The sequence below is a fragment of the Paroedura picta genome, chromosome 4 (assembly GCF_049243985.1).
Source record: "Paroedura picta isolate Pp20150507F chromosome 4, Ppicta_v3.0, whole genome shotgun sequence".
Lineage (NCBI taxonomy): Eukaryota > Metazoa > Chordata > Lepidosauria > Squamata > Gekkonidae > Paroedura > Paroedura picta.
This window is the reverse complement of record NC_135372.1, coordinates 105,799,896-105,813,309: the sequence shown is the minus strand read 5'-3', so window position 1 is coordinate 105,813,309 and position 13,414 is coordinate 105,799,896. Positions and strand designations below refer to the sequence as shown.

At 42.7% G+C, this 13,414-nt stretch overlaps 1 protein-coding gene across 1 annotated transcript; it reads right to left on the bottom strand.

The window, feature by feature from the left end:
* Positions 1 to 1,053: 1,053 nt before the first annotated feature.
* On the bottom strand, positions 1,054 to 13,233 carry ATP5PB (ATP synthase peripheral stalk-membrane subunit b). The gene is made up of 7 exons (XM_077334894.1): positions 13,062 to 13,233; positions 12,934 to 12,976; positions 7,281 to 7,426; positions 6,461 to 6,624; positions 4,710 to 4,835; positions 2,395 to 2,574; positions 1,054 to 1,190 (listed from the first exon to the last, which is right to left on the bottom strand). Exons 1-7 carry the CDS (start codon positions 13,216 to 13,218, stop codon positions 1,119 to 1,121), a joined length of 888 nt encoding a protein of 295 aa, XP_077191009.1. The 5' UTR covers positions 13,219 to 13,233; the 3' UTR covers positions 1,054 to 1,118.
* Positions 13,234 to 13,414: the final 181 nt, after the last annotated feature.

The window sequence follows — 13,414 nt, the reverse complement described above, 5'->3', positions numbered from 1 at the left end:
TTCTTGTCTCCACAATAGACACCCTGTAAGGTGCATGAGTGAGAGAGCTCCTAACAGGACTGCTCAGCCAGGACAGCACTATCATGGCTGTGAGAAGCCCAAGGTCACACAGATGGCTACACGTGAAGGAGTGGGAAATCAAACTCAGCTTGCCAGATTAGAGGCTGCCACTCTTAATCACTAAACCACGCTGGTTCTCACGGAGCTTGTGATCAAACTTTCTCCACATATTTTTGAGAAGCTACAATTAGCTCCACAACCCAAATATCAGACTCAAGTTTTGTTTCTAAAGTTATCAAGCTATCAATTAATAGTTACAGATACTATAGCAGTAAGACAGACAACACTCTTTGCTTTAAATAGTTCATAAAATCAGCATTTCTGTCAGATGACTATCTAGCCTCTGCTTAAAAACATCCAAAGAAGTTCCCAAGGAAGCCTATTGCACTGAGGAACCGCCCTGTCAGGAACTTCTTCTGGATGTTTAGCCGAAAATTCTTTTGAATTAATTTCAACCCTTTCATTCTGGTCCGACCTTCTGGGGCAACAGAAAACAACTTTGTGTCATCCTCTATGTGACAGCCGTTCAAATATTTGAAGATCATTATCATATTACCTCTTAGTTGTCCTTTCTCCAGGCTAAACAAACCAAGTTCCCTCAACCCTTGTTCATACAATTTGGTCTCCAAACCCTTCACCATCTTCGTAGCCCTCCTCTGGACATGCTCCAGTTTCTCCAATTACACTCCAGTTACAGCTGGCTGTGAGAAAACAGCATGGACCTTTTACCCCAATATACCAAGACTAATCTGTCTTTCATTAGTTAACCCTTTGGCAAAACTAATGTGTGCCAAATTCCATTTAGTGTACAGGGTTGAGGACAGACAATAGGTTACATTTAGTGTACAGGGTTGAGGACAGACAATAGGTTAAAAACAATTTTATTTTCACTTCTTGGCATTTCATAGAAATATCCTGTACTTCTAAACCAACCCAAATTAAACTGCCGTGGGGTGAACATGCTGAACATAGCTGCAAGAATGAGAACACAGCAATGGTACAGATGTTTTAATTAAGAATATCAATCATACAGTTTATCAGGTTGCAAATATTTGCATTTAGACAGCTGCCTGTGCAGACTTAGACAACATCTTCAGGTCCAAGATGCATTTGGCAATGCTCTCCTTTTCCTGCAACATAGAAGCAGATGAATGCTTTGAGACACAAGGGGAGGGCAAAGGAGAAAAGAGGTTTTCAAAAGAAAAACATGCTGCTGTCATCCGATTATACTAGGGAACTAGCAGAAAATTAAGACAACCCAATTTGAAGCCACACTGCTTTGAAGTTATATACCATTTTTGCATTAGTGAGCAATTCTGAAAGAACCCTATTGATTACAATCAAGACAAAACTTCCTCAGGTTTTACTCAACCGAGCTTCATGGAAGCCCAAGGGAGACCTAGGAGCACCTACTTAATGCTATATTTAAGGACAAACCAAAGTTATTTTAGAACTACAAAGCCTTCTTCAAGTATCATGAAAAAGGAAAAGCTAGTTGCCCAGCCCTAAGAAAAGCATATCTGGACAAGGTATTCCCTTTCAAAATCACGGGATTAGAAGGAGTGTGACACCAACAGCCCAGATTAAACCTTAAAGCTCTATAAATGTACAGAGCAGGTAGGCATAGAAATAACCAGAGTGTTCAACCCCACTCCACTGGGACTTCTTTGTGTACCCTTTTACTTTCTAACCAATGAGAAAGTGACAAGCGAGGTACTTTGTACCTCCATTCTGTAAGGAATGTGACTTTCCTACACATGGTGATTGCAGGAACAGCCAAACTACGTGAAGATGCTGGCCTGAAACCAGACCAGTATCTTCTGCAAAGTTTTATATAACTGGGCTAAAATCCAAAAAAGTTAGGCATGACTAAACCCACTAAAATGAATACAGGAATAACTATGCTGAACTGTGGTCATCTTTTGTAATATCTTAAACAGTTATACAAAAACCACTGAATATTACTGTAAAACTTCATTTGTTCACTTGTGTTATAACTGGATCACAAATTCTGTTTATAGCTACTATAAAAATCATTCTCTATTTTGTAATAATTTGGTATGCTTTGTATTTTTCAGTCTCTCCTGCCTGAAGGTATAAGTACTTGCAGAAATGCAAATATGAGCTTCAGACATATCTGTGCCAGTGGTGTCCATCTTCTTCACAGGAAAACTATGAATTCACATGCAACCAAAGCCTTAATAATACATAAATAACATCCTTTCTCTTCAGTAGGGCCAATCGCAATTTGCTTCTACTCCAGAGGTAAACCAAAGTTTGTAGGGATAAAGCAGTTAAAGTAGACATACATGATAATAACTGCTTTGTCATTACCTGTTGAGCTGTTATACTCTTCCTAACATTTTGCTCCACCCAGTCGATCATGTGTTCTTGTTCCTTGCGCCGTGTGAAATGCTGCAGAGCTACTTGGTAGTCTAACCGCTTCTTCACTTCAGAATATACAGTGAGCAGCCTCTCCCTATAGTTAGCCTGCAGCAGCATAGCTACATTGTTCTGGATGGGCAAAGAAAAATAATTTTCCATGGCATTTTTCCAAATTATATTTGTTCCGCAGCAGCATACATACACAGAGTATTCCTCCCCCTTAAAGGTTCCCGGTAGAATTTGTCAATAAACACCAGAAATGAGAATGAGTATGAAATAAAATCTATCTTGGCAATAATTCTGTAGTAAACATTACTGGCAAACATGCATTGTACATTTCTTCTACCAGTAAATATGCAATCCTTTTTTTTTTTTTACAACTAACACAAAATGTTACATATCATTTGTCTCTTCAATGCCATCACAATTGCTCCCATTGTGGTATTAAGCTACTGAGGCTGATTCCATCCAAGCAGAAAAGGTAGAGAGGGCGGTAATAAGGGAGTGGGGCAAATCCCCACTTCTGCATGACAAAGCCACTGGTGAGGCCTCCATGTGCCTCACAGGAAATGCCTTATTTCCCACATTCCCTTAGCTGCTGCGGAGACCAACAGGCCCATGTGGACAGGGAAGAGCTGTGCCTTCCAGGCCCGGCTCCTCCCTGCGCTATGGTGGCCCAGAGGGGGCAAAGAATGCCCCGGTCGGCTTTGCGGTGCTTTGCCACGCAGCAGAGTGGACTGGGCATTCATTTTTATTTTGCAGGAAGATCGGATTGCATTCCCTGCAATCCCACTGTCCTGCAAAATAAAAAAACCTCCTGTGCCCTCCGCCACTGCTTTGTTTCCCAGGCAAGGACACAGTCTGGCACTGGAGTGGATCCAGAGCTTTATGCTCCGCAACACCCGCACTGGCGGTGGCCTGGTGCGGCTGATGCCAGGCCTGAGATACAGATACTGGTTTGCAGTTATCATCATGAAATTATTATTATAATAATAAAAGGATACACAAGTGCATCCATATTTTGATTTGTGGCAGCCATAACTTGTGACAGAGAATAAAACCAACACTGTGGTAATAGCTGCTGATGCAGCAACATTATTTTGATTAGCATTACCCATCAGAACTCCAATGGCCAAACAGAAGCTCTGCTGGATATGAACTCCACCTGGACCCATTCACTTTTTGAAAACACCTGATGGGTACCAGGAAAGGGGTTGGTGAGTGTCATGGCATCCTCAAGCACCACTGGGGATCCCAATTTAACATAATAGCTAATTGTTTCTTTACTATTAGTAATCCAAAAGATGCTTCTAAATATCCATAATATCCTTCAACATTTTTTCCAACATTGTATCTTCTTGAAAACTGGAAGCCCTTCTAACAGAATAAAGCAAAGCCAACCTGGGACTATAGATATGGAATGACAGGGAAGAGACAGATAATTAATTAACCAGTTTCTCTACTATGCCCTCATAGGAAATCTCCTCATATTTGAAATCATAAACGGTTAGAATAGGCTTTCTCAGTCAGGGTTTTATGAAACCCTGGGGATTCTTAATGACCCTGGAAAGGTTTCCCAAATGGGTGGAAGTTAGTTACATTTTTTATATATATTTCTTAAAATTTGTTAAACTTTTATTGGGTGATATGGTCATTCCCTCCCAAACTGGCCAATAATGGGCCTGAAGGGGATGGGAAGGTGAGGGACCCTAAATAAGCATGTACACAGCTATGCTTCCCAATTATACTCTACACGATGGCACGACGTCTGGAGTTTCTTGAAGCCTGAAGAATATTTCAGGGTTTTTTCAATGGTCAAAAAGTTAAGAAAGGTAGTGTTAAGATTTTGATATTTTCCTCCGAATAGTTCACATAGGCTATTTTTATCATGAATCTTGTAACCTCGGCATTACTATTAATGCCAGGAAACATTTTCTTTCAGAACGTCTGCTAATGTTTTGACAATGCAAACACAATCTCTCTATATATATATATATTTAAGTACAGCAGTACAAAGGGAGGTCATTCTAAAGCATCAAAATATTTTGCTATCACAGGTTCCAAGTAATCACACAAGGACAGATTAAAGATTCAGAAGCACTTGAGATTTAGAGAAAAGGCTAAACACTATTTCCACACGAACTTATTTCTGGTTCTAGAAAATGGTTGGATGAAGTCCGGAGGCTCCCTAAAAACAACTTTCCAACTTGCTATTCAAGACCTGTAAAATCCAAAACAATGCTTCTATATTTGCAGTACCGTACCCGCTTGGTATCAAAGAGATAATGGCGACCCTCAGCCCTCCACTGTTCTTTCTTCTCATTCGCGATTGCCGTCTCCAAGTCATTTATCATCTCATTTTTGACAGTTGTCAAAGTAGCAAGTCTGTCCTACAGAAAAATTAGATCAGAGTAATTAGAAAAAGTTCCAACTCTGCACTTATAACTTACCTTTAATGTATCTTCATATCTTAATACAGGAAACATTAGAAGTAGCAGTACTTGCTACTTGAGTTGCATTCTTTTTAGCAGTATTCAAAAGGATGACAAAGAAATGGGAACTGAGACTCATGACGAAGTCTTGAGAACATCTTATAGAATGCAGATGGAAGCCTATAAGAAGTCAGTAAAATGCAATTTTTACTCGGCTACCATCACATCTGCAAACTCACACCCAGCACAATTGTTCAGGAGAGTTTGATCTCTCACTACCCTGGCAAAGGGGCACCAAAACAGTAGTCAACTGGACATCAGCTGTGAGGCATTTGCGAGTCATTCTGCAGACAAAATCTCAACACTCCGCCATGACATCCCTCCAGCCTTAGACACAGAAAGTGAACCAGAACCCCTTGGCCATCTTTGGAGAGAACACTGAATAACTTCAGACCTCTCACGCTGACTGAAGTGGACAGGATCATAACAATACTGGGGGCCAGCCACATGCTAATTAGACCCCTGCCCATCATGACTCCTAAAAACACCTGACATAAGGGCCCCCCTCCAGGAAATAATCAACCTATCTCTCACAATGGGAGAATTCCCGGAGGGACTAAAAGAGGCGGTGGTATGCCCACTACTGAAAAAAAAATATCATTAGACCTGTGGAAGCCCAACAACTATTGACCCATCTCAAAACATTTTTTTTCCAGAGAGCATGCTGATAGAGGGAATAAAGCCAAGGTACAATCAATCAGATCAGGAAGTGATCTGTATTAGGGATAATGTGGGTTTTCTCCTTACAGTGCTTCAATCCCAGCTTCACTGAATTATGTTTTTTAATAAGAAACTTTGCTATTAAATTCAAGTATTATTGTATTTTGTAATTAGCTTACTAATAGCAAAAGGCAGTCGATCAAACTTGTAATCTACCTTTATCTTTGTAAGAAAGGCGGACAACAAATAGAACCAATAATAGTTGTTGGACTTCTTTGGTCTTTAAATGGGGCTTTTATAAGACTTTGTAACCCATCACGAGCCAATTTGGAAGTGGCGTGGAATAAATCAAAATAGATAAATAAATAAATAATAATAATAGTAGTAGCAGTAGTAGAGTATGAAAATCAGATTCAACTTAAAAGTGTTAAAATATTCAAAAACCTGAAAGGTCAGTATTTTGAGGATTTAAAAAAACCTTTTTACTGTAAAGTACAATAAAAACTCCATTCTTTGGCTATTCCGAGAATGCATGCTAATGAATTAAAACAAATCGACATCAGGATTCAAACTAAAGGGTAAGCGTTGAATTGCAGTGCAGGAAATATTACTGTACTAAACTCAGTATGTGTGCTGAGGGAAGATGTTAAGATAATAAATGTGCATGTAAAGTTCACACTACTTACAAATACCCCCCAAAATTAAGAGGCATTTTTGGCTGATATCAAAGCTTTGGTGTTTCATGTATCATGCAGGCTACAATATAGTCGTAAAAATATTAAGAAAAATATATTATAGCATATCCTTTTAAGTACTGAAAAAAATTTACTAGTGTTAGCAACACAAAAAGTTTGTTTTCTCACCTCAATGATCTTGTCAGCATAAGCTGCCACGTCACCACCATACTTCTTAACTGCATAGATGATTAGTCCCACAACAGTTATCCCAGAAATTGTTTCATGGTTAATTACGTAGATTTCCTTGGAAAGGAAGTAGAGCAGAAGCCCAGTTCCCAACATATAGGGGCCTACAAGCAAGCAAATGAGGGAAAGTAAAAGCCTTATCTAAATAAGCAAGATATCCTGCAGAACAGAAACTGAACTTTTAAAAAAGAAAGCTATTGTACCAGGAACACTGAGAATTTCTATTGTCTACATCCATACAGATCTGTCATGACAAAAAGCTCAGTCAAGAAGTTTCATTCTTCCAGTTCTACTGACTTATATAGACTTATAGAGGTATACCTCTACTTTGGATTGCACTATGTGCTTTCTACCGTAGCATTTTTTTAAAAAGGTGTTGGTCAGTAACACTGAATAACTTCCCAGAAGTCCTTCTCCTCTGGGTTGACTTCATCAGTTGTTAACATGTAATACCATATTTTTGGAAGACCATGCTGTATCACCACACTAAGACGACTTTGGGATAAATCCACACACCAGCACAGCTGTTTAAGAAAGTTTAATTATTGCTAATCCCACTCCTCCTCGCCCCCATGATCCTCAGACAGACTTATAGGTGGTTCAGTAGGCTACAGCAAGTGGGCGGGAGAGGGCATTAACATTCTACTAGCTCAACTCCACTGGTAGTGCTTAGATCTAACCCTGTGAATATCATTTTACAGCAACTGCTTCCCCCCATATTAGTATTCAAGTAAGCATGGATGCTGGCAGGCATACTAACCTGTGACTCCTGTTTTAGGGTACAGGAACTGGAAAAACTCTTCAGGGATTACCCCATGACGAACTTTACCTCCTGTCTCAGGCAAAGGTGGCACAGGAGCCAAGTGTTGCTGACTAGTGTGAAGTGGTCTTGAGATGTGCACCACCCTGCCGTAACAAAGACAGAGTGATGCGATATTAATTCCTTTTACAAGAAGTTTTAACTGAATTTCCAACACAAATCAATAGAGTCAAGATAAATCCCACAAGAATATTATACAATTAAATGTAAATTGAAGGCAGGAGCTGGAAGTCATACGAAAATAGATGACAGCAAGATGAGATGATCTAGTCTGTTGCCAGTGAAAATTATTCACAAATCTTTTGACAGGTTTATCCATGAGAGAGATTCAACAACTTCTCATTAAATTATCATACTTATTTTCAGGCTTTATTATCATGTTTTATTTTCAACCACAATCCAAGATCTACAACTGCAATAAAGTTACTACAGTGACCTTCAGCTTCAACTTCTCAAATGGAGAAACTAATTATTAAGCTAAAAACAAACATGCCAGGAGGTGAGAATATGCCTGCTAAATGGTTAATAATTTTTAAGATAGATGGATTCTCCACTTCCCCATTTATTCACCTTAATAATAAATTCTTAAGCAATATTCCTGGTAGTTAGGATAAAATATACAGTTATTCCCATGTACTAAAGAGGTTCCAGGGATAATCCCAGTAATAACTGCCATAAATCTGCTGCCAATACCATAAATTTGTCATCAATTACAGGAAAGCTTTATGTATTGTATATCTACTCAGGCTTCTATTAGAGCTGAATCTCTAACAGTACTAAATCAAAAGCTATCAGGGTTCAGAAAGTCTGGATCAACTGTTGATAAGTGTTATATCCTAAGCTTTCTTGTACCTAGATATGTTACAAGCCAAGATGGTGTTCTATGAGTCATTTAATGATTTCTAACCTGCATTCCACAAGATATCACATGAAAAATTATGGTCAAATTCCAAAGGTATAATATAGATTTCAGACTTATTTTTATTCAAGCCACTTCATCGTGACACAAAAATGCAAGTATATTGCAATCAGTATGATCATCTTGCTTTACATATACCAACATGTAAAGGAGTTTGACAGCGTCCCTTTTTATACAACTTCTAAGTGGTGTACCATATATTTTTCAGGCACAGAATTGGACATGCTCCTGAAATGGGCAATGAAAGACTTTCTACAGGGAGATGATGATTTAAATAAAAAGGAGGGAGATATGAGAATGCTCATATACTCTTTATAATCTTGGTTTCATCCCAAAATGCAAAAGTGATGAGGTTAGAAATAACAGCCTTTCTCCGGCACTTGTGTTGAACAATAGAAGGTCCATAAAATATAAGACCACTGTCCTACAGGATTTCTTTGCAGAGCAGAATATGGACCTGGAATGTATGACAAATACCAGGGTGCAGGAGCGTGAAAGAACTGAACCCACCTGGAAGCTTGGTTCTCCACCAATCATGGACAAAAGGCGAGGGGGGGGGGTTAGTGATGCTGTTTCAGGAGATTTTTTCCTTTAAGGCAGTGGTCCCCAACCATTTTCAGGTTGGGGACCAGCGGCAGCAGGTAAGGCGATTGCGCGGCCGCGCATGCGCAAAAGTGCTGCACATGCGCGATTTCGGCCACGCATGGTCACTACGCGTGCGTGGCCCTGTTTTCCTCTCCCCCCCTCCCACAGTAAGAACCTTGCCTGGCCGCAAGCAAGAGGGAGCCGTGGCCCGGTGGACCACTACTTTAAGGCACTCCCCACTCCAATAATACCAGGTACTAATTGCGTTGGCCTAGAGTGGGATGCAGAGGAGAGTTTGGCTATCTGGCTGGTGTACCAACTGCCTAATGCAGTAGTCCCCAACCCCTGGTCCGGAGACCGGTACTGGTTCGTTGATCAGTTGGATTGAATTTACAGGCCCATCCCAAATTGTATGGTTGACATTTGCTGTGAGGCTATTGTGAGCTTTTTTTGTAGAGAAAATTTTTTCACCCCACCAAGATTTAGTCACTGACCTTGATACACTAATGGAACTGGAGGCTCCTTGACTGCCTCAAGGTACTATTTTGGACTGTTTCAGGTCACTCTCATTGGCCAATGTGGACAGGACTCTGGTAGCTGTTCAGTCTACCACATGCCCCCTGGACCCATGTCCCTCATAACCCATTAAAGCTGGTGGTGAGGAGATCCAGGAAATTATCAACTTGTCCCTAACTTCAGAGACCTTCTCAGAGATTGAAGGTGGCTGCAGTTAAGCCACTTTTGAAGAAAACAATGCTGGATTCATTCAACTTAGCCAACTAATGCCCAGTCTCACATTTGATGGTTGAGCATGTGGTCACAGAACAGCTACAGAGTTTCTTGGAAGGAAACACTGGCTCTTGCTCCAGTCCAGTCCAGCTTCCAACCTGGCCAGGGGGTGGGGAGACAGCTCTGGTTGTCCTCACAGACAATCTCCAGAAACAACTGGATCTAGGCAGGTTGGTGCTACTGTTAATGTTAGACCTGACACCAGTGTTCGGCATGTTTGATCATGCCATGACTTCTTCTGATTGTAAATCGTGATCATGAGCTAGCTGACATAAGAGCTCAAGGTACAGCCCTCAAATGGCTCTAATCTTTTCTCCAAAGTTGGACAAAAGACGGTGCTAGGTGAAAGAACCTCCCAGTGACAGCTGTAATTTGTGAGGTCTCGTTATCTAACATGTAACATATACATTCACCGCCTCACCTAAGTTGTCTGAAGTATGGGGCTGGGATTTACACACCGGCCACCCCCAGACTCTCTGGTTAGATGCTTGGAGGCCATGGCAGATTGACTCAAGTGGAGTTGGCTGAAGTTAAATCCAGCTAAGAAAGAGGTCCTCTAGCTGGGTTGCCATGCAATAGATGGTCTGCTGCAACTCCCAACTCTTCAATTAACAACTTTGGCAACAGTCAGGAACCTAGGTGTGACACTGGATGCCTCGCTATCTATGGAAACATTGCCCTCTAGGCCTTCTATCATCTTCACTATCATCTTCATCATCTAGCACCCTGTCCACCAGCACCCAACCTAGCCAATTGTGATCCATGCAACTATTTCTTGTTCTATTTTTTAAATTAATGATTTGATTTCTTGAATGCATCCTCCCTGCAAAGGGGGTACAGACAATTTACATCAATACATTATCATTTAAAATCAACTCTCAATAAAATACGCCTTGAAAATGTATAAGAATCAACAGATCACTGGGAATTTATAGGGATCAATCCTTTCTGGGACCTAGTGAAGAGCCCGTGTGCTCTCCCAGCAGCAAAAGCTCCAGATTGAGAACTGAATCAAATTCAAGGTTTTGGTTTTCACTTTTAAAGTCCTAAATGTTCTCGAACCTTCATATCTTTGGGACTGCCACTCTCCATTATGTCCCCCAAAGGGTGTTAAGCTCTATTGACTAGAGCCTGTTCAGAATCCCTGGCCCCAAGGAGATTAAACTGGTCTCAGTCAGGGCCTTTTTGATGATCAGCACAATTTCATTTCAGCCTGAATACTGATCCATATATTCCAACTTGGTTCAAAACTGCCCAACTGTGGTCTACTCCCTTTTTAATTTCCTGTACTGACCCAGTCTGTACTCCAACAACTCAGCAGGAACCCAATTGAATTCCGGATTAGGCTTAAGGTTTTGGTACTTACCTTCAAGGCACTGGCAAACCACCCCATACTAAGTCTGCCATGAAAATGTTAGAGGGCGTCAGCCCAAGAGTCAGACATGACTCGGTGCTTGCACAGGGGATACCTTTACCTTTTACCTTGCTTACCTTCAAGGCGATACAGTGTATGGGCCCAGTGTACCTGAGAGACCGTCTCTCTGCCTATACCCCCGAAAGAGCCCTATGCTTTGACACCTCCAACTGGCTGGTGATCCCTGGCCTCAAAGAGGCATGTTGGACCTCAACAAGGGCCAGAGCCTTCTTTGTCCTGGCCCTCACCTGGTGGAACAAGCTCCCTGAAGACATCAGAGCCCTGCCTGAACTCCCACAATTTTGCAGGGCCTACAAAAGGGAGCTCCTCCACCAGGCATTGGCTTGAAGCCAACCAACCCAACAACATCTGCTGGTCCGTCCCCTCCCGCCCAAGACTGAAATAATTCCATGACTGAAATAATCAGACCTACCTAAGGGTTCTGTTAAAGTTACCATTCCTGTGGAAATATTGTTCTAGTTGGTATTATGTTATGATTGTTATATTGTTGCTAGCAGCAGGCCCATTTTAAAAATGGGCTTTGAAAGGCTTCCCTTTGGGCTGCAAAGCCCTCTCACAGGCTTCGCGACGAGAGCGCTTTGGGGCCAAAAGGGAAGGGAGTCTTTCCCCGCCCGCCGTCAGAGTTTCCCTCTGGGATGGAAAGTGTGGCCACCACTTCAGCAAGGGAGCGAGCGCACATTGGGGCTGAAAGGGAAGTGAGTCCTCCCCCCAGTTCCCTCTGGGCTGCAAAGTGTGGCTGCTGCCTCTGGGAGGCGGTGGCCACGCTTTGCAGCCCAAAGGGAAGGTAATCTCTCTCCACCCCGCCATTGTCGGTGAGTGGGCAAGGAGGGATGATGGGAGGTTTAGAGGGAGGGCCAATCAGGGTGCGGCCAGTTTTGCTGGCCGCACCCTGATTTGGCCTATTCCATCTCGGAGAGCCAGGACACTCTCCCCCCTCCTGAGCTGTTTCACAAATATATAGGAGGAACAATGGATAAGGATGATGTTCCATGTAATTAACCTATGACATTAATTGAATGGAACATGGACAGTATAAAAATCTAAATAAATAAAATAAATAAATGTGATTGTAAAACTACTTTAACAATTAATGATATTGCATATAGGATGCTTTGAAGGAAGGGAACCAGGATTTGGGATTAAACAGCTGCTTCCAAGTAAATTGAACAGAAGACTAGAGGCAGAGAGGACTTGGGGGTGTTGAGGGATAACAGGGGGAAGATGTACAGCAGCGGAGTTTCCTTGCCCTTCCTGGGTGGTCTTCCATCCAAGTAATGACTAGTGCTGACCTGATTTAACTTCCAAGATCTGGTAAGACTGTGCAAGCCTAGACTACCTAAATCAGGGACAGTCCAAGCAGTGTACAGTAAGAGTGAGCAATAGTTTGCAAGGGTAACAGATGAAACCACCCCCCTTGACAAGTTCTAGTGAGCATGAATCTAGTATCTAATTCTTAGTCAAATCAGGACATCTTTCTGCTTGCGGTTTCACCTGTATGGACATCCAACAATATATATGAAGACAATAAGCACTTGCCATGGAAAGTTGGATCTTTTCGATTCTCTTATAACTCCCCGGCCACTTCGGCTATTTGCAGTCTTAGGTCTAGGTCCTTTAAGCACCTGACAGAACAGTCACCGGGTCCCTGGAAGAAGAGCGTGAACGACTAAATCCCTCCTCCCCGAGCCCAAAAACCCAATTAGCGCTACTGGCAGTTTGTACGACCACCGGGCAGTCAAGAATGCCCCCTACAGAGATTCGACATTCGGGAAACATCGTCCCCTGCCCAAGGGCTAAGCTCGCAAGAGACAGCCGACCGGAGCCGCCACCAACATCCCAAATGCCCTTTTTGCCCCTGTACTCACCCGGCGGAGACCGCGGGCGCCCAGCTCCTCAAAGAGGCAGGGGCTGCAAAAGGCGAACACAGTTAGTCAGAGAGCAGCCGAAGGTCGGCGCCCGCACGCCCCCCACCGCCCGCACGACCCTCCCTTACCCAAGCCACGCAACGCCAAACGGGCCAGCATCGCGTCTCCCTGTGACCCCCGTCGGCGGTGGCAGTAACAATATGGCGCCCGCCACAAGGGGAGTCTCGCGAGAACCTCCTTCTTCTCGTCCGCAACAAGCTTTTCGCTCGCCAGGCCAGCCGTCATGAACAGGCGACTCTAGAATTCAATCTCGCGAGTGCTGACGGAATCACGCGAGAACACAGCCCAGAAAGGGAAGATGGGGCTGAGGAAAACGACTACTTCCGCCCGAAAGCATAACGCTACGTCCTACCTCTTCAGTCAGCGACCATTTCCCCTCTGACTTCCGGCTCCCCATGACTGCGGGGGTGGGGGAAAGAGA

What these genes read in the sequence shown, in the direction of transcription:
- ATP5PB (XM_077334894.1), bottom strand. Translation starts at nt 13,218, where the DNA reads ATGACGGCTGGCCTGGCGAGCGAAAAGCTTGTTGCGGACGAGAAGAAG. An exon ending in CCCTAAAACAGGAGTCACAG is followed by an intron (nt 6,625 to 7,280) that starts GTTAGTATGCCT and finishes GCTTGCTTGTAG; the next exon opens with GCCCCTATATGTTGGGAACT. An exon ending in AGAGTATAACAGCTCAACAG is followed by an intron (nt 1,191 to 2,394) that starts GTAATGACAAAG and finishes TCTATGTTGCAG; the next exon opens with GAAAAGGAGAGCATTGCCAA.